The sequence below is a fragment of the Hemiscyllium ocellatum genome, chromosome 12 (genome assembly GCF_020745735.1).
Source record: "Hemiscyllium ocellatum isolate sHemOce1 chromosome 12, sHemOce1.pat.X.cur, whole genome shotgun sequence".
Taxonomy (NCBI): domain Eukaryota; kingdom Metazoa; phylum Chordata; class Chondrichthyes; order Orectolobiformes; family Hemiscylliidae; genus Hemiscyllium; species Hemiscyllium ocellatum.
The window spans coordinates 62,125,580-62,145,925 of record NC_083412.1 but is presented as its reverse complement, the minus strand read 5'-3'; the positions used below and the strand labels follow the sequence as shown (position 1 = coordinate 62,145,925).

Below are 20,346 nucleotides of genomic sequence, written 5' to 3'. Positions count from 1 at the left end.
CCATCTACAAGATGCACTGCAGAAATTCATCATGATTTCTTAGGCAAGACCTTCCAAACCCATGACTTCTGCTATCTGGAAGAAAAAGTGCAGCAGATACATGGGAGCACCAGTAAGTCCCCTCACAGTCTCACACCTTTCCAATTTGGAAATACAATTGCCATTCATTCAGTGTCACTGGATCAAAATCAGTGAACTCTGTCCCGAACACTATCATGATAGCACCCATCCCAAAGCAGCAGTTCAAGAAGATAGCCCATCACCACCTTCTGAAGGCCAGCAGTGGACGGACAATAGATGCAAGCCTAACTGGTGACACTCACATCCCGTGAATTAATTTTTAAAAAGTTATTGAGGTCTGCAGAGGGATACAGCCAGATTATGTGACTGGGCAAAAACACGGTGAGAAGAATTTCACGTGAGAAAATGGGAGGTTTTGCAACATGACAGGAAAATAAGAGGAACTGAATCGTATGTAAATGGGTAAAGACTGCAAAAACAAAAAAGCTATAGTGAAGATGGATTTGGGGATCTTGTGTATGAATCACAAAAAGCTACCATCCAAGTTCAGTAGGTAATAGGAAGGTAAATAGAATGTTGGCCTTTATTTCAAAAGGAATGGAATATACAACTACTTCACACGGCACTAGTCAGACCTCAGTTAGAACACAGTGAACATCTTAGTTCCTTTATCTGAGGAAAGGCATTCCGACATTAGAGGCAGTTCAGAGAAGGTTGACTGGGCTGATCCCAGGTAGAGGGATTTTCTGACGAGGAGAGGCGAAGTAGATTGGGCCTGTACTCATTGGAGTTTAGAAGAATGAGAGGAGAGCTTACTGAAAAATACAAGATTCTTAAGAGGCTTGACAAGGTAGATGTGGAGAGATTGTTTCACAATGGGAAACAGTCTTGGATCAGAGGGCACATCTCAGAGTAAGGAGTTGCCCAGTCAAGACAGAGAAGAAAATGATTATTTTCTCTCAGAGGATGGTGAATCTATGGAATTCTTTAGTGCAGAGGGCTGTCAAAGTTGAGTCGTTAAGTTATCAAGGCTCAGATTAACAGATTTTTAAACAGCAAGGGAATCCAGGGTTATGGGGATAAGGCAGGAAAGTGGAGTTGAAGATTAGCCATGATCTCATTGAAAGGAAGAACAGACTTGTTGGGTTGAAAAGCCAACTTCAGCCCCTAAGTCTTACGGAATTATGGCCTAACTGAAGACGAAACACACAAAGCCAAGTTTTCAGTCACAACAAAGGGCCAGGGCTTCAGCAGAATTACACTGCACCTCGAGCTTTCCATACTGACCCTGCTGATTGATTGATGCAAATAAATTCCTGCTGACAGGATAGACAGGGGTGTAATTTAAAATGCAATCAATCAGTAACTTATAGCACAATTTCACTGCCGACAAAAAGATCGGCCATCTTCTCTACAGACCTTCATTCAACAAAACTCAAATAATCCACAAAACTTGAAAATATCATAGGGAGTTTTGAAAAATTTGTAGCTGACGTTGAGGTTTTGGATGAACCTTTGTCTGGAAGGTTCACTTCCAGACGTTCCGTCACCCTACTAGGTAACATCTTCAGTGGGCCTCAGGCGAAGCACTTCTCAAAATTCCTGCTTTCTATCTTCAGGTTTCTTTGGGTTGGTGATGTCATTTCCTGTGGTGAAGTCACTTCCTGTTCCTTTTCTCAGGGGTTGGTAGACGGGGACTAACTCAATGTGTTTGTTGATAGATCTATCAATAAACCCATCGAGTTTAGACCCCATCTACCACCCCCTGAGAAAAGGAAGTGACTTCACCACAGGAAATGACATCGCCAACCCAAAGATAGAAAGCATGAATTTTGAGTAGTGCTTCGCCTGAGGCCCACTGAAGATGTTACCTAGTAGGGTGATGAAACGTCTGGAAATGAAAATGTTATTTTCTATCAAAAAAGTAAAAAAATGCACCTCGAGTCATTGGAACAAAGCAGTTTTTTTTTACTGTAGTCACTTTATAACATGCTCAAAAGTGTGTGTCAGTAATGTGAAAAAAAATTGTATTATACTTTTTGATAAAATATAGCAGCCATGATTTCAGCTGCCCTGGCCTAAACCACTGGAATTTCCCCCTAATCTTCTGAAGTTCTTTTTCATCTTTTAAAATCTACTCCTTTGATGAAGCTTTTGATCATCTGCCCTGGCCTGCCTTCCTGTAATGTGCATTGAGACACTTTATCACATTCTATATATGTGAGTGATTAGTGTTTTTGTTGATTCTGGACATTATAGCATATGGCCCATAGGAAACAAAATTATAAAATAATCTGCCTTTTCCATATGGAGTTAAAACCAATAAAGATAGAAGTTAAGGATATCATTGCTTCACCTGTTGACGTTGCAGCCAGTGACACCTAACCCAAGCTCATGCATGTTGGATACACCAATAATAATTGCTCCAGCCTCCCGTAACTTTCTTGTGATTGTAGCATCCTCTGTTTCTTGCTCTTCACCAAGATAAAGAGTTCCTACTCGATGATGAAATGGAACCTATGTAGACATAAATAATGTGAGCAAAGAACTTTCTTTAGCAAAAAGAGCTCCTCTTTGTTATTCAGCAATAGCAAACACATTAAGACTGTGATTGCACTGGAGCTTCGAATATAAGAGTCAACGGGTAACAATGAGCATCTGAAATCTCCTTTAAATTTCAACAGCAAAATGATCTATAGCAATTCCCAAATGGCTCAATTGTACAGTACAGAAAAATGAAACCCTTGGATGGTTATTTGGACTGTATCTGGAATCAAATCCAGATCTCCAACCATGAACAGGTATGGGTTATTCACTAATGTTGAGTTGACTTCAACAAAATGAACTTCCAAAGAAATAACCCACTGCACAATATCAAATTTGTTTAATAACTAAATTCATTAAACATGACAAAGTCATAGAGATGTACAGCACGGAAACAGACCCTTCGGTCCAACTCGTCCATGCCGACCAGGTATCCTAACCCAATCTAGTCCCACCTGTCAGCACCTGGCCCATATCCCTCCAAACTCTCCCTATTTATATACCCATTCAGATGCCTTTTAAAATTTCACTTATTCGCTAGTTACATGTCCTTATATAGATGAGTTAGTTCACAAGCACTAAAACTTCAGGATAGTAGTGTAATCTGCAAAGTATGACACAAACCTCCAGACTCAGAAACATCAGTTGTCTGCAAATATTCTGAGCAAACCCAAGCAACACAGATTCACCACTTGATTTTTCAGGCATTACAACAAATCAAGAAGACAATGATCTTTGGGATCAGGGTGGAAAAAAATGGAGGGTGATGGAGAAACAGCAGGGTTTGGCAAGAGCATGGTGACTATTTAGCCAAATGATTACAAATTATATATAGCATGGTAAAACGTCGCACAAGTTTACAAGGCCACTTGATTTCTCTTGCTATGCAGTCTCCCACTGCATTACAATGTAGCACTTCTGTAAAGAGCAATTTTATCAATATTTGAAAGGCAAAACCCTACAAATTATACACATTGTCGTGCTTTTTGCCAGCCAAGTATCTTCTCAAATACAATAAAATTTTAAAAAATCACAATTGTGAAATTAAAAATGGAAAAAAACCCAACATTTTTGGAGGTATCATGACAATGATGATCTTTGAAGTAACAAAAGTAAGACCTCTGGTACCTGGAAGTGTCATGTCAAAACCTTTAATGGCAATATGTCTTTAAGAAAACAACACAGCCTAACATTACAGCTTTTAGATTTTATTTTAATTGACCTGAAGTTTTGCAATAACGTGTGAAGATTGTGCTGTTCCACCATCTCTCAAGGCCAACCTCGGTGACCTCAATACCTCTATAATAAAGCAGCCTCTTAACCTCTGGTTGCAAATTGAACCTAGAACAGTCCTTCTGCCCCTAAATCCTCTTAAACACCAGGATTGGGTTCTCTTGTGAGATGTTTCATTCACTTCAAACAAGACCCTGAAATGCCATTAAACAAAAAATTTACTTCTAAATATCTCATCCTTTGGAAATAATTTTCCATATCATAACATCAACATGGAATAAATATGTTCTTGTAGTTTTGCTTTTCTCCCTTCATGCACATCCAAATGCCTGTTAATTTCCTACGAATATCTAAAAGTGTCAGCTACACAAAAACTATTAAAGTTTAAGGAGGAGTCCTGCCATAATCATTTTAAAGCAACTACAAATGAGCAATTACTGCAATATTGAAAGCACCTCTCAGTCTGAGAGCAAATGGAAATTAAATACTAAATTTGCCACTAGACAAAGAACACACTGCCAAAATATAAAACGCAGACCTAAACTAAAAACAAAATAGATTTTCAATATATAATTTAAGGCTTTTTAGGCATTAAAGAAAATCATCAGTCAGATTAAGAATTAACTTAATTTGTTCTGATATTTTAAATTATTCAGGATCAAAAATAACAAAATCACTTCATGACAGTGCCAATTCGGAACAGGTGGTATCAAACTGAGTCATTATGTACATGGATCGTACACATCAAAATCAGTGGGCCAGAAACAAATAGAGATCATGCAAAGGTCAGTGGGCTCAGTATTTGAGGCACATCTAAATTAAGCGCCAATATTTTAAAACTACTCTATAAGGCTTAGGCATAATAAATAAAGAATTTTCATAGAATGACAGAAATTAAAGAAAGAGGTCTTTCAATCCCCTGGTGCTTGTGCCGGTGCTGACAGTGTATTCTGTGATCCCATTCCCTAGATCATGTCACAGTTCTTCTTTTCAGCTATACGCCCCACTCCCATTTAAATATTATTATTGTTTCTGCCTCAATAGCCAATTTATTCACTGGCTCTTTCAGTATTATCAGTTTCAGTCTCCTTGGACTGTTTCTTGCCAATTTTGTCTAAACCCCAATTCTGAGCTCAGTTTCAAAAAATTGGGAATCCAAAAGTGACCACGGCAAGTTGTTGGGCGCAAGTTGGCCAAGGAAGGAGAAGGAGAAGGTGAAAAGCCGTTTTTGGCCACAGTCAGGCTTTGACCTCAACAGGAAGCCCTTTCAAAAGCTAATGATGGCATCATCAATAACTATCCATGATTTCCCAACATTTGACTTACGAACATTCATATTTACAAACGCAATCCCCTACAGTGGTGTATTATTAACATGTGAACATTTCTATGTACTTATGACCATCTATTTTATATCGTCCTGCTCTGTGTTCTGACTTGTGCACAAATCAACTGGTGAACGGACTTAAGAATGGAGACTGTTTCCAACCTGTGCCTGTTATTAGCCACCTGGCACAGCAGTGACTGATACCAGTCATGTCCCCATGGTTCACCCCATCTTACTTGCTGCATCTCTTAATCTACTCATACTCAAAAACTTATGCTGTTCCCAGCTCTGCAGGCGACACCTAATCTATTTTTGTTCATGTCAAAATATAGGGACAAATTGTAATTTCATTTCCTCAAGGATCACCCTCTTATCCCATTTGCATTTACTTCCTGACCCCCTCCCCCAACCCAAAATCTCCTCTAACCTGCCTCCCAATACTTTCAGGAAGAAAATCTTCTGCCCTTACCTGCTCTGGACCACGTGTGACTCCAAATCCGTAGCAATGTGACTGACTCTTGCCCTTCAAATGTCTACTCGTGTTATCCAACAGCTAGAGAGAATTAACACTGGGTATCCCTACACACGGGTGGCATTAGTTTAAAGAGGCAGCTAACCAAAGATAAGGCGGCAACAAATGGTGGAATTGTAGCAACATGCATATCCCATGAACAAGTGAAATAAAGTCTTCCTTCCTTTACATCAGCTGTGCTTTACTTGGTAGCACCCTCACTTCTGAGCTAAAAAGGCTATGTATTCAAATCCCATTCTAGGACATGAGCACAAAATTACAGGCATCCTGGTGTAGTATTGAGGAAGTGCTGTACTATTAGGAGCTGCTAGCTTTGAAATGAGACATCAAACTGATGTCAGCTCCATCTGCTCTCTTGAGCAAATGTAAAAGATCAGATGGTACTATTTAGAAGATTAGCAGTGTGTCCTGGCCAATATTTATCCTTCAATCAAAAAGCTCAGAAGGATTTTCTGGTCTCAATCAAAATGCTATTTGTGCTTGCCATACACAAACAGGCTACTACATTTTCTACATTACAGAGACTAAGTTTAAAAAAAAATGCTTAATAAACCACAAAGCACTTCGGCACATCCTGTGATTGTGAAAGACACTGCATAAATGAATGGTTCTCTTTCCTGTCTCACTCTTATTATAAACAGCATCTTATTCTCATGCATCTTTAATGCAGTCAATTCCTTTCCGTAAACTTACAAGCCATAAGGGTAGGAATCAGGTGTAATAATACAAAGGAGAAGCAAAGTTCAGAAAAAGGGACTGAGAAGAACAGATCGTGTGATAGCAAATAAGGCATCAATAAGGTCCAGATTGGTTTTACAGTGCAAAAACTCACAGACTATGATAAATAAAATTGGTAAGCTGCAGACACTGGTAGACATGAAGGATATAATGTCACGGCGGTAATGGAGATCTGGCTCAAAAAGAAAAGTGTAGGATTGGATATTATATAGTCCTGGAAAGGATGTGTTCAGGAAATTTATTTGGTTAGATAAAAGAGGTACAATTAGATTAGATTAGATTACTTACAGTGTGGAAACAGGCCCTTCGGCCCAACAAGTCCACACCAACCCGCCGAAGCGCAACCCATACCCTTACATTTACCCCCTACCTAACACTACGGGCAATTTGGCATGGCCAATTCACCTGACCCGCACATCTTTGTGACTGTGGGAGGAAACCGGAGCACCCGGAGGAAACCCACGCAGACACGGGGAGAACGTGCAAACTCCACACAGTCAGTCGCCTGAGGCGGGAATTGAACCCGGGTCTCTGGTGCTGTGAGGCAGCAGTGCTAACCACTGTGCCACCGTGCCGCCCACTATTACTAACTGTATTCGATAGGCAACAATTAGTAAGAAATATAAAGGGACAAATTTGCAACAAAATGACAGGGAGATGCAAAAACTAGAGATTTTTGGCCATCAGGGAGTTTAATTATCCTAATTATATTGAAAAAGCACCAGTCTACAGGGCAGAGAAGAGAAAGAGTTTCCAAAGCGTAAAGGTTCAAGAAGGCAGCTCGCCACACCTTCTCAAGGGATGGGCAACAAATTCTGGCCTAGGTAGCAATGCCTACATCCCATGAATTAAATTAATAAAAATAAACTTCAGTTATGTTGACAGATTGGAGAAGTTGGAGCTTCTTGAAGAGGAGATGAGGACATTTTGTAGTGGTGTTCACAAGTCACGATCTGTTTAGACAAAGAAGAAAGGGAGAAATTCTTTCCATTAGCTGAAGAATCAGAGCGCACCGACTTAATTTAGTGGCAAAAGAACCAAAGAAAACATGCCAGCGGTCAGGATCTGAAATGCACAGCTGGAGAATGTGATTCACTCATGACTTTGAAACAAAAATTGGATAAGTAACTCAATGGAGAAGGGAAACTGTAGGAAATCAGGAAATGGCAGGGGAGTGGGACTGGCTGAACTGATGTTACAAATATAGGCAAACAGGACTGATTAGCCTTTTTCCATGAGAAGGCCACAATCAATCTACTCAAATGGTGTTATACTCACTACTTTTATTTCCTCCTTCAAGCAGACAGGAATTCCATCCAGAGGGGACAGAGGCTCATTAGCTTGATATCGAGCAGTGGAGGCTTCTGCCATCTACACATAGGAACAGAAAGTCTGTGTTGAAATGTAGAAGCATACTTGGGCTGACATAATCTTATTTCATTTCAAACATTTTTCTGGCATTGCCAATTTCAGTGACGCATCAGACAAGAATTGCTGATGAACAAAGATCAAAAGTCTATGACACTGAAGCAGAAGTAGGCCATTCAGCCCATCGTGTCTGCTCCACCATTCAATGAGATCATGGTCTGAAAATCCACAAATCCATGTTCATTCCTTGTCGCCATAACCTTTGATTTCCTTAACGATTAAAAACCTACATTTTCTCACCATTGAATACACTTGACAACCTTCTGCAGTGAAGGCCTCCACAGATTCACTATTCTCAGAAATGAAATTCCTCCTTTTCTGTTTTAAATGGGTGACCCCTTAATCTGAGATTATGCCTTCTGGTCTTAGAAGAGGTTGATTCACTTGTGGGAGAATCTAACAAGTCCCCTAAGCATCTTATATGTTTTATGCTTCTAAACTCCAGTGAGTAGAAGCCAAACCTACTAAACTCCCCTCATAAGAAAATACCTTCATATCTCGAATTAATGTCATAAACCTTCTCTGGATTTCCTCCAATGCCAGCATATTTTTCCTTTAGGTAAGGGGACCAGAACTGTTCAGTTTTCCAGATGCAAGCTTACTAGTGCTGTGCATAATTTTAGCAAGGCGTCCCTACTTTTATACTGTATTCCATTCCCTTAGAAATGAAGGCCAACAGTCCATCTGCCTTCCCTGTTACCTGCTGATTTTAGATGCTAGCCTTTTGTGATTCATGCGTGAGGACTCCCTAATCCCTCTGTGCTGTAGCTTTCAGGCATCACTTATTACATATTTATTATTCTCCATAACAAAAATGTATTCACATAGATAAAATGGTAACATGAAGGATAGAGCGAAAACTAAATGTAATAGGATCCACTGACAGGGGAAGGAGGGTGCTGCACCAAAGGTGGGTAAGCACAGGGTGAACAGATTAGAGAAAGTGGATAGCTACATAGAAATAAATTGCTGGGAGAGTAAATCAGAAATAAACGTCCATTAAAAGATCACCACGACGCAGCTTAGCATTCAATTGCACAGAGCCTGTTTATGCAATGTTTCCCTCTGACTGTTGGATTGGTTTCTAGTATTTTCATTTACATTCATTAATTATGTTATACTGTACATCAGATATTGACCTGCTGTACATTGTGCATTTGCTTTTAACTAATATCTCAGGCAATTGTTTTTGTTACTACTATTTGAAAGTACAGCAGGTATTGTTCTCAGGAACATGTGAGGTAGAACAGTGTGTGATCTGGAGAATTTGCTACAGTATTTATCCTTGCAGTGAAGTACGAGAGAAAGCTCTTTATTTCACTTGGAATTATTCTTCTTCTGGCTTTGAAAGGTATACCATTGTACAGCGTTTGGCAAGCTTACAAGTAGCATATTAGAAGAATTCCTGACCGTGTGCTGATAAATTAGAGTTGCTGCTAAATTCTTACAAGACTTATTCTTTTCAATCAAGTTGATGTAATTCTTTTCTGCAGCCAATCTATTATTAATCTGTTTCAAAATAACTGTTAGTACAGGCCCCATTAAGTGATCATTGTTTGCCACTCTATCCCAACCAACAATTGCAATCAAGTATGTTCTGTGAAGTACACACAGATTAGCTTTACACTCCCACAAAATAAAAACCAACTCCGAAATCGATTTTGCCCATCTCTTACCCCAACAGTAAAAAAAAAAATAGCATTTCTGAGAGTCGGGAGGGGTGCCAATTCCAGTGAGCATGTAAAATGATGAATTGTGTACCTACAATTTCCTGAGTTTTTTCCATTTGGAACACCAAATTATTGAATTACTCACCCTTTTTACCCATCGTGTTCTAAAACCATATATATATTTTTTAAAGAAATGGAGTACAGAATGAAAAATGAAAGAACACAAAAGTTGTATGTGGAGAGGAGAATGGGTGATTAGTGGATGCACAGCACCTGCAATAATTTAAAGCAAAATATAACTGAGATACAGATTCAATTCCTAACTGTGCTACATTAAAGGATAAGAAGAGATTGCTACAATCAGCACCTCTTTATTAGTGAGAATAGCCATTAGAAAGAGCACTTTTAGGCTTGTTCTGGCTTAGGTGGTGTGTTATTCTATCAATGTCAGTCTTTTGCCAATCTTGCCAACCATGATTGGTTGGACTTATAAATTTAACAAACATTTTAAACAAGGCTTAGGCAAAATTTTCACATCTATGAAAACTCCGCTAGCAGGAACCAAGTGAGAAGCAGAAGACAGAGATAAGGAAAGAAATCCTGAACATAGAAAGAATAATGCAGGGACTGAAGAATGAAGAGAAATTCAGATGTGCAGTGAACAATGCAAGAGAAATTTGCAGACAAGACGTATAGCGATCATTTTGATCCATTAATTCTTCAATGAAAATGTCCAGCTTTTTACATCAACAGAAATACATGTGTGTACTGAGACAATCATTGAGTAAAATGGATAAAATCAAGATGCTAAGTTGTTTAATAAAATGAAAGAAAAATGCTTCAGAGTACCAGTATTTAAAGTAAAACCAAAGTACTAGAAAGCTCAACAGGTACAACAGAATTGTTGGGGAGAGAAAGAGGTATCCTCCAGACTCACATAGTTTCTCTAGCACTTTCAGTTTTTACTACTACATTTTTATCCATATCACTCAAAAGTCCATCACACAGTCTAACCATTAAAACCTTCAGTAAACACTGAAGGTTCCATAGTGGATGTAAGAAGGATTACTATTACTTTTGATAAGTACAGTATGCTACAAACCTTCATTATTAGGTGACCCTCATATTGCACAATAGCACGCAATGGAATAACTGCTTCATCAGCATCTTCTAGAGCACTTATTACATTCGTAGCAACTTGGGTTGGAGTTATCTTACCTGATCTGTATAAATGCAAAATTGAATGGGTTAGAATGGTTTATTTAAACATATTGTTAATGAACAGACCAACTGATTAACTAAGAACAATATACTAAACATTACAGTCAAATTACTCAACATATTACTTCTTTACCTGATACTAGTAAAAGGAAAGTACATGTTGCTGACAACGGGGTGTAGCCAACAATGTTTAAAAATATTGTCATGTTGTTAACGGGGTGGAATAAACAGTTTCATCTTCACTGCATGGGTGAATACACTGCATGCCAATAGAATGAAAATTGGAATTTCAGCTGTGCTAGCTTACTATCCGTTTATAAGGGTGTCTTATATAGTTTATCCATTAGCTGCTGAACTAGAAATAAAACATCCAAAGATTGGTATTTTATAAAAGTACATAACATACAGATTTCAGTTACAGAATAAAACAAACTCCAGAACATGAAAAGGCTCTTTGACTCAGTGAGCCTGTTTTATGTAATGTTCTACAATGGGCTTCCTCTCCCACACCATCTGTTAATCCCAAACATTTCCTTGAAAGAAAAATCAAAAGTTATTAAATATTGCTTTAATTCTAAATCGCCACAGTTATTAAAACATTTATTTTCAAATCACTCAAGTCTACTTCAAATTCCTCAGGACTTGTTCGACAAATCCACTAGCTTGATGGAACAAAAAAGATTTTTCCAAACTAAGCTATGAAAAGGTTTTTTTTGGTGGGAGTGGAAAAAGACATTAAGGAAATAATTAAATTGCATTTTACGTTTACATACTTACTTGTATCCTTCTAGAAAGTCAGAGATAGTGTTGAAGTTAAATCCAAGCCTCTCTTCAGTCATACTGCAAATTGTATATATAAAGATGTCACTCAGCAAATTAAAATCAACTTATACTAAAAAAAAATTAGAACTTTTAAATACCCTGACAGATCCTTTTGACAATTGTTTCTGACAGGTACGTTGATAACTACAATGACTTTGACAGTACTGTACGCTATGAAATTGCTGGAAGTAGACAAAAAAAAGGGCATATCACCTCCACCAAACGGTGTCCTGGAAACAGATTCAAGGAGTACCAAATGAATCCACAAAGTTCAAACCTGCTCTTACCAAGTTTAATCTGTACAAGGTTAACACAATTCCACTTCAAGAGAGACAGTCAATCATTAAAATGGATAGCGACATCCTAAGATATGCATGTGTGAAATCCAAACCTGCCAAAATGGGAGTTTCTTGGGAGTGGGACTTATAACCATTGGCCATTTCTACCATTATGGTGATAATCTAGGTATTAATTTCAGAAATGAAAGTCCCATGTCTTTAATATATATTATGATATTGAAGGCTACTGATCAGGTCTGTGCACCTTCCCTGGACTGCCTCCTGTGCATCAATATTGTCCTTTAATCTCCAATACTACTAACTTTCTGATCCCAAAAGCATGGTTCATAGCTTTTTAAAAAAAACTTCTAAAAATGTAGTCACTGGCAGTATTTATTTTTATTCCTGAGAAAATGGCAATTTGTCTCATCAGAATACTGTACAAATTTAAATACAATTTCCTCTTTCTGACATTGTGGTTCAACGTTTTGTTGAATCTGCTGTGTTGCATTGGTTCATCATGTTTAAAAGAAACATAGGCCTGGACTCTCCACACAATACCCATTATTGCTGGACTGCAGATTCAAATGTTTCTGGGCCCATATTCTATTTTCTATTTCTATATTTCAGGCCAAGTCTTCAAAGCTCAGCTTCTTCAGAAATGCAGAGGAATCGTTTATAGGAGGGTCTCAATGCAGCATTGTGGTGTTAGGAAGGGTAGGTCTGGATAGGTCTTTTTTTTTTTACAAGTCTACCTGCTCTAATGCAAGTTTGAACATTTGTGTGAAGGTATGAGTGGATTTGTGAATGTAGATTGGATGAGTAGGGTAGACAAGGGTCTTTGAGTCCGATTAAACTCCTTCAGATTTATTTGATGGTGGGGGAGCAGTCAGGTCAAGTAGGAAACTAATAAGAGTTAATCAGGGTCAGGTTAAGAGGCTGGTCAGGAATGTAACAAAAACAGAAACCCAGTAGGACTGGTAGGATCTTGGAAATAAAGCTGAATTGGCATCAAGACCAGCAATTCTTGTTGAAAACTGTTTTTCCCTCCAATTTCTGTTTTTGTGTCAGATCTCTGCATCTTCAGTTCTTTGTTTTATTATAGCAAGGGATGTAGCTGTGTGGTTGGGGGGTATTGTAATCTGGAGTTGAAAGGGAATTAGGGTGGGCTCAGTGAATGCGACAAGGACAATGTCAGTTCTGTAGCTACCCAAGAGTTAGACTACATTCTAATCTAACGTTTCCCACACTACTAACCAGATAGTATGTTACAGTTGGCCGAAGACATGGGATTTTCCTGCAAGAAATTCATACTTCCAAGACATTTCCAGCTTAGGTCAGTTCATCGGGACATTCACAGTATCTCAACATGCATGCAGAGTTATGCGTCCCATCCTGGATGATCTAGAGACTGGAAAATCTGGTTATGAAGTTAGCCTCAAAATCCTAGAGAAACTCTGACAAGCTAACTAAGATAATGGGTGACAGTAATCACATGGATATAGCTTGCCTGTAATTTAATAAAGATTAATTTAGTACACAAGTACTTGAGAAGGTTAATACTCATGAAATTAAAGGAAAATTAGGTACCTTGTTTAACATTTGTTTGGCAGAGAAGGACAAAAAGAGAAAATTTTTAAAAAGCTTACAAAAGGGTGAGGAAAGATTTTGCTATACAATGCATGTTACAGATACTGAAAATGCCGATTACATGACTTGCTAAAGGGAAATTAACTGCATGCAAAAGAAGTGAGGGAAAAAAAAATCAATAAATATAGAAAATTAACAAATGATAAGATAACGTTTAACGATCAGAAATACAAGGATATACCAAGAATGTGTCCTTTTTGACAAGAGGGCATAGAATTGAGATATCATGTTGGACATATAGTCACATCAATTATAAGACTGTGGCAAGACAGATACAGCAACAGGAAATCTCTGCTGCCTTCTCATATTTTATGTGATGTATACACCTAGGCAGAGTTTGATTCAGGCCAGCACCTTTTACCAATTCCAACACTGGTTCCTGCATTAATCTCATGTGGAGCTGCCAGTGTCAGACTGGGGTGGATAATGTCAGAAGTCACACAACACCAGGTTATAGTCCAACATGCTTATTTGAAATCACGAGCTTCACAAATCACAAGTAACTTCACCTGACGAAGGAGCAACACCCTGAAAGTTTGTAATTTCAAACAAACCTATTGGACTATAACCTGGTGTTGTATGACTTCTGACTTTGCAATAATATAGCTTGTAGTGTGTGATAAAGTTTGAGTTATCTCATTAATCACTTGCATCTCATCCATCGTGGAGTATTAGGCAAACTATTTTGAAAAAGATTTAAAAATAGAGACTCAAATTTTCTGAAAATTGAACTTGTAATTCCCTTGCTTTACTAGGTTTATAAACCAGGCATTAGAGTGCTACCCTTCTTTGCAACTTAATTATACTATCAAGCAATTCAAATTTAAATTGCATTGTAGATTATAAAAACATGTGCATTGTACAATTATGATTCATGAAATACTCTAGTAAGAAACTTAATTTGCAATTCATTCATTAAAATTCACTGGTTCTCTGGCAACTGTCTCAAAATAAAAGCAAATGATCAAAATTAGTAATTTCTGGTTTAAGGTTTTTAAATATGCACATCACTTTAGAAACAAAACAACAATTGAAAACGTTTGTGGCTAAACCTTACCCAGCCCTGAATACCCACCTCAATTGTAGAACTTCATTTAGAATACTGTCACTTGTTCTATCTCTTGGTGGTTCACTGTTTCCATCAGGAACAACAATAGGAATGAACACCGGGTCTTCTGGAATAACTAGGTGCCGCAACAAGGTAAGATTGGTTATCCTAGAAACAGGAGCACATTTCTTTTTAAATTGACGTTAAATTGCTGTTCAATTCTTGTATTTCCCCCCTTTCTCTCTCTTGGCTAGCATCCAAAGGTCATTTTCAACAGAGTCGTTGAGCCAAGTGATTGCTCTCAGAAGTACTATCACTCACTTTGTCTAACACAAGGCTTTTCTCAAGTTCCTTGTTCAAATTTAGTTGCTTTCAAATACAACTAAGCAGCATTAAGTTTCTGAATCTAGGTTGCAAATGTAAATTAGGTCAGTTGCATCAACATTAAATCTACTTTGGACACTCAGTATAAACAGAATGCTAAGGCCTGAATAGAATCCTAACTCAAGAGAAGTTTACTCAAAGAAAGAGGCGAGTGTGAATGACTACTAAAACCACAGGATGGGCCCAATCTTGATCCTTCAGACTCCCAGCAGCTGAATAGACATCATCAAAATTAACGCCAAAATATACTAGATGATCTTTCCACTATTTCTTGAATGTCAAGGTGGAGATGGCAGGGACGGGAGTTAGTACACAACAAATCAGGCCAGCAGAGGTGCAATTACTTTAACCATCTAGCTGTGCAGTGAACCAATGGCACTCATCGCTGATCTCAAGGAAAGAGACACAAAAAGGTCTCACAATTTCTGTGGCTCGGATTTAATCATCGCCAACTTCAATTCAGCTCAAATAATCCACTCCCAAAATCTCGAGCACCTAATAACACTGACGTCAAGCAGCCAGTCATATTGAATAATTCTCATTGACAGCAAACCAGGAGATTAAAGTACTGATTATCCTGCACTTCTTAATCATTTTACAGGGAATGAAATGAAGATTGTTTCATACAGGAGCTTAATGTAGAAGATGAAGTATCAAACTTTAAAAAGAAAACATTGGAGAAATTCAGCATCACATAAATATATAGAGTCAGTTTTTCAAGATGAGAAAGGTTGCTCAGTCTCTCAGGCCCAGACAAACTAATTTCATATTGACTCAGCAAACCATTTCACATCTAGCTACCCCATTCAAAGAAGGTGCAGCTTTTTAAAATGTTTCCTACAGCAATCATAGTGGAAGCTTACATGAAATGACATTATTTCTAAGTTTTCCACCCATAGGGACCTTAGCAATGTATCATGTAGGGGATGCAGAATAAATGTCAGCAACTTCTAGATTTTCACGTTAGTCTTTGCATATTACACCAGCTGCTGCTCATCATTGTTGCACTTTAATAAGCACAATTTCACTTTGATGGGGGCACTTTAAGACTAAACAAGATGTAACCTCTTCATTATAGTTTCCATGGCACATTTAGATGATATGTTTGGAAAACTGTGGTCTCCTGTTAACTTGCCAATGTGGTGGTGTCAGCAAACTCAGCCTTCTTTTAAACTGTGCCATCATGTAGCACCATTAATGCAGTTATTGTATTAAGATTGCCCTTTATCCTGTACAAAGGATTTTATAAAACTAAAACATTTGGATGTATTCAACTAATGTTGATTTTTGGTATAGCTGATGGCACAGTTAATTGTTTGATCTGCAAACACATGATGGACCTAGTTTGATTGTCAAAGTAACAACGAGACCAACAAAGCTGGTACTTAATTATCATTGCATCCAGCCAATAAATCTATTAATGATCATCATTCCAACATATTGAACATGAAGCTGGCTTGTAATAGTGGTAGGGTTCTCACCTACCATGCATGGGGCCTGACTTTCAATTCCTGACCAATACATGGCAAGTCTTTTCTTCTCTTAATGGTGCAGTGTCTCTACCTCTGGGCCAGGAGACCTGGGTTCAAGTCCAACCTGCTCCAGCAGTGTATCATTATACCTATGATATGTGTATACGAATACGTAAAGTAAAATCTTAACAAGGAGTTGAACATCTGATGTTCCTGAGAACTCAGCTTATCAGTTATGGATAGATCTCTAGTTAAAATGCAAAGGTCCAGAAGGTGCTTTCCGAGATGTCCTGATCCAACATGACCTTCCCAAAACTGGTACTTTGCTAAAAGCTCACCAAGCAAACACACTGAATCGGAGCAGGTTATAAGAAACTTAAACTCACCCACAGACAGTTTAGCGTATCCATGTCAGTTTAATTACTCTTTTTTAATAGCATGATAAGACTTAGCTACTGCTAAACAATCTCTCTGGCAGTAAAAATTAACTTCTACACGAGCGTACTGCACTCTTTCCAGTTTTACTTACTGTTATATAGTCTGGAAAAATAAATTTTTAAAACTTTTACTTCCGATACTTTTCTCTCTCAATCTACTCTTGCCTTCCCTCTATTTAGCTTTGTGACTTGATACTTCATTCAACCACCTGATGAAGGAGCAGTGCTCCGAAAGCTAGTGCTTCCAATTAAACCTGTTGGACTGTCACCTGGTGTTGTGTGATTTTTTTAACTTTGTACATCCCAGTCCAACACCGGCATCTCCATATCATTCAATTTGAGTACAGAACAGAGGATTCTTGCTTTAATTTAAGGAACACTGGAGGGTCAGCCTCTGCAGTATTGTGTGCAGTTCTAGTCCCTTGTCAAGAAACAATGGACCTTCCAGAGAGGGAATGCAGTGGAGGTTCACCAGATTGATTCCTGGAATTATGGACTGTCTGACAGGAATGACAGAGAGGAGATTGGGCCTGAATTCTGTTGTGTTCAGAAGAATGAGTGGCAATCTCATAGAAACCAACAATTTTTCAATTGATCCCCAGCTGTGAGATCTAGAATTAGGAGACACTGTTTCAATAAAAGGCAAGCCACTTGAGATGGAGATGAGAAGGTACTTCTTCACCTGAGGGTCCCAAACATTTGCAAGTCTCTACAGGGCTATAGAATCTCAGTCATTTAATTAAGTCAAGGCAATAGGATCAGGAAATATAGGAATGTTATGGGAATATGATATTGCGTAGATGATCAGCATGATCCAAAGTCATAGAACAGGCTTGAGGGGCTGAATCACCTGCTCTGCTCCTATGTGTGCATTAACAGTTCTTAAATTTAGTTGCTTAAGGAAACACACAATTGCTTAGCATATTCAAGCAGGTCTGAAGTGCCCTATACTGCACTTTTTTGATATCCCACTTACAATAACTGATGGTGAAAAGTTAATTAAAATGAGCAAGGGCGAGCCAAAGGAACAGCAGATGACATCATATGCCGGCACAGTGAATTCTAGCCAAATTTCAGTGATCTCAGTGATTAGACCTTATAATTTCACGTGATTTCATTCTTACTGAAGAATTAAAACATTTGCAAATACTATACCTCATGATCAGTGGAATTAAAATCAGCTGTCCAAAGATCTGAAAAATAACCATAAAATACCAGATTACAGCAATGATAAATAGCTTCATTCACACAAGGTTGAAGTTTGTTTTTAAAAGGAAATCAAATGTAAACAAGCACTTTTGGATGAAACACCCATGGTTTAGGTGCGTTTGCTTAATACAGTGTGACAACCACCACACAGATACTGGGCGGACTACTACAATAACATCTACTCAAACAAGGTTATTATTTTTTATGACAAAGAACAGCAAACCACTCCATAAAGATACTATTCATTAACAGTGCAACAAAGCCTCACCTGAAAGTAATTTAACACATGACCAATGTGGAAAAAGTATGTTTATTACCTTATAGTGCTCCTGCAACAATGCTCATACCTTGAAAGCAGTTGTCTGATGCAAAATAGGGGATAGTTTAAGGGAAAGCTAGTATCAGACATTATCCTATAATGTAAATGGACTATGTTTTAAGAAATGTTATTTTAATTGTCTTAAAATGAAATAAACTAGAAAATGAGAAAATCACACTCGAATGTTTGCTAGTTTACAACGACTTCAACTACTGTCAGAGGAAAAAAATCCCAACTGGTATGTTATTATGTTGCAGTTCTTATTTCTCAACAAGTCTGCCCTAAAACAAAACTGAAAGAATAAGACTAAATTTTGTTAGCTGCTTGCTCTGGAGGTAGTTACAGGAGGGAATACAAACCTGCCTAGTGATCCATCTCTCTTGTTTAACATATATATTGCAGAAAGCACAGTCAAAACCACCTTGCCACTTAAGAAAGCACATCTGAAATTATTTTTTGATGGCAGAATTTAATTTTACTCTAATTGTTTAATCATTGTCACAACAGGTGCAGCTCTCAAAGATCTAAGACTCAGAACCACCTGCTTGCTTTTCTTTGACCAGTCAGAAGGACAAATACAAAATATCACATTAATTTGAAGCAAGAACTGTGATTGGGTTTCAAAAGCTGCTCAATCCAGTTTGATTTACTTTAAACTGGAAATGGCACTTTACAGAAGAGTTGTTTAATCTAGATTATAGACGTATAAGTAATAGGTAGTTTAATTGCTTTAATTCATATCTTTTTACCGCTAAATCTGGCTTCAAATGTACTGCAGACTGGAGAGTTGAGAGCACTTTCTTTTTTGTTGAGGTCTTGGGTTAAAGTATCTACAGTTCAAAATTTGTCCTTAATCAGAAGCTGTAGTTCAATAATTACGTACTATTTATGCAATATCCAAAGGACTTGAATAAGGAAAATTACAGTGATTGGTATAGTGGGCTCAGAATCCACCTCAAGGAATTCCTATAGAGAAAAAAGAAAGTTGAAATTCTAATGGAATACTGGCCTTGAGATCAACAGGACTAGAATACAAGGATATAGGTCACCCTTCAGCTATACAAAGCCTTAGTTAGGTCCTATGTCATGTAATGTCTTCAATATCTTGGTCAATCCCTTTTTGCACACCCTCCAATGCAATCACATGCTTCCTATAGTGTGGTGACCAGAAATGCATACAGTAATCCAGCTGTAGCCTACGCAAAGTTTTGTACAGCCCCAACATGACCTCCCTGTTCTTATCAATAAAGGCTACTAAAAACAAGCACACTGTATGCCTTAATTACGCTATTAACCCGTCCTGCCATCTTCAAGAATCTGGGGACAAGCATCCGAAGATCCCCTGAGCTTCCTAGTGTCTTATAATTCGTTGAGTACTCCCTTGTTTGGTTTTTTTCTTCCAAAGTGTATCACCTTATATTCATCAGGCTTAAATTCTACCTGCCATTGACCTACCCATCTGCCTGATCCATTTATATCTTACTGTAACTAACACCTTCCTCCTCATTGTCAACCATGTGGCCAATCTTTGTGTCATTCAAACATATTTATCACCATCCCTACATTCTCATCTACATCATTCATGAAAATCACAAACAATAATAGACCCACCACTGATCTCTGTGGTATTACACTACTCACCAGGCTCCAGTCACTTAACCAGCCTTCTATCAACAGCCTCAATGTTCTACCACTTTTGAGCCAATTTTGGATTGAACTTGCCAAGTTATCCTGGATCCCATGAGCTTCTGTTGTCTTGACAAGTTTCCCATGTGGGACCTTGTCAAATGCCTTGCTGAATCTTAAAACCTACATTAACTGCCCCACCCTCATCTAAACATATGTCACCTCCTCAAAAAATTCCACTAGATTTGTTAGGCACGATCTGCCTCAAACAATGTCCTGTTGACTACTCCAGCTTAAACCTTGCTTCTCTAAATGGAGATTAATTTTCTCCTTCATTATTTCCACCAATAGTTTCTCCACGACCGATGTTACAGTCACCAGTCTACA

General features: G+C 38.1%; 1 protein-coding gene across 1 annotated transcript in view; it reads right to left on the bottom strand.

Annotated features, from left to right (window-relative positions):
• Window positions 1–20,346, bottom strand: part of LOC132821089 (uncharacterized) — a 49,378-nt gene that overhangs the window by 23,110 nt on the left and 5,922 nt on the right. The window contains exons 3-8 of the mRNA XM_060833608.1: window positions 17,961–17,998; window positions 14,540–14,680; window positions 11,492–11,554; window positions 10,596–10,716; window positions 7,674–7,766; window positions 2,378–2,538 (exon numbers count right to left, since the gene is read on the bottom strand). Coding sequence (XP_060689591.1) covers window positions 2,378–2,538; window positions 7,674–7,766; window positions 10,596–10,716; window positions 11,492–11,554; window positions 14,540–14,680; window positions 17,961–17,998 — 617 coding nt within the window. The remainder of the gene's footprint in view (window positions 1–2,377; window positions 2,539–7,673; window positions 7,767–10,595; window positions 10,717–11,491; window positions 11,555–14,539; window positions 14,681–17,960; window positions 17,999–20,346) is intronic.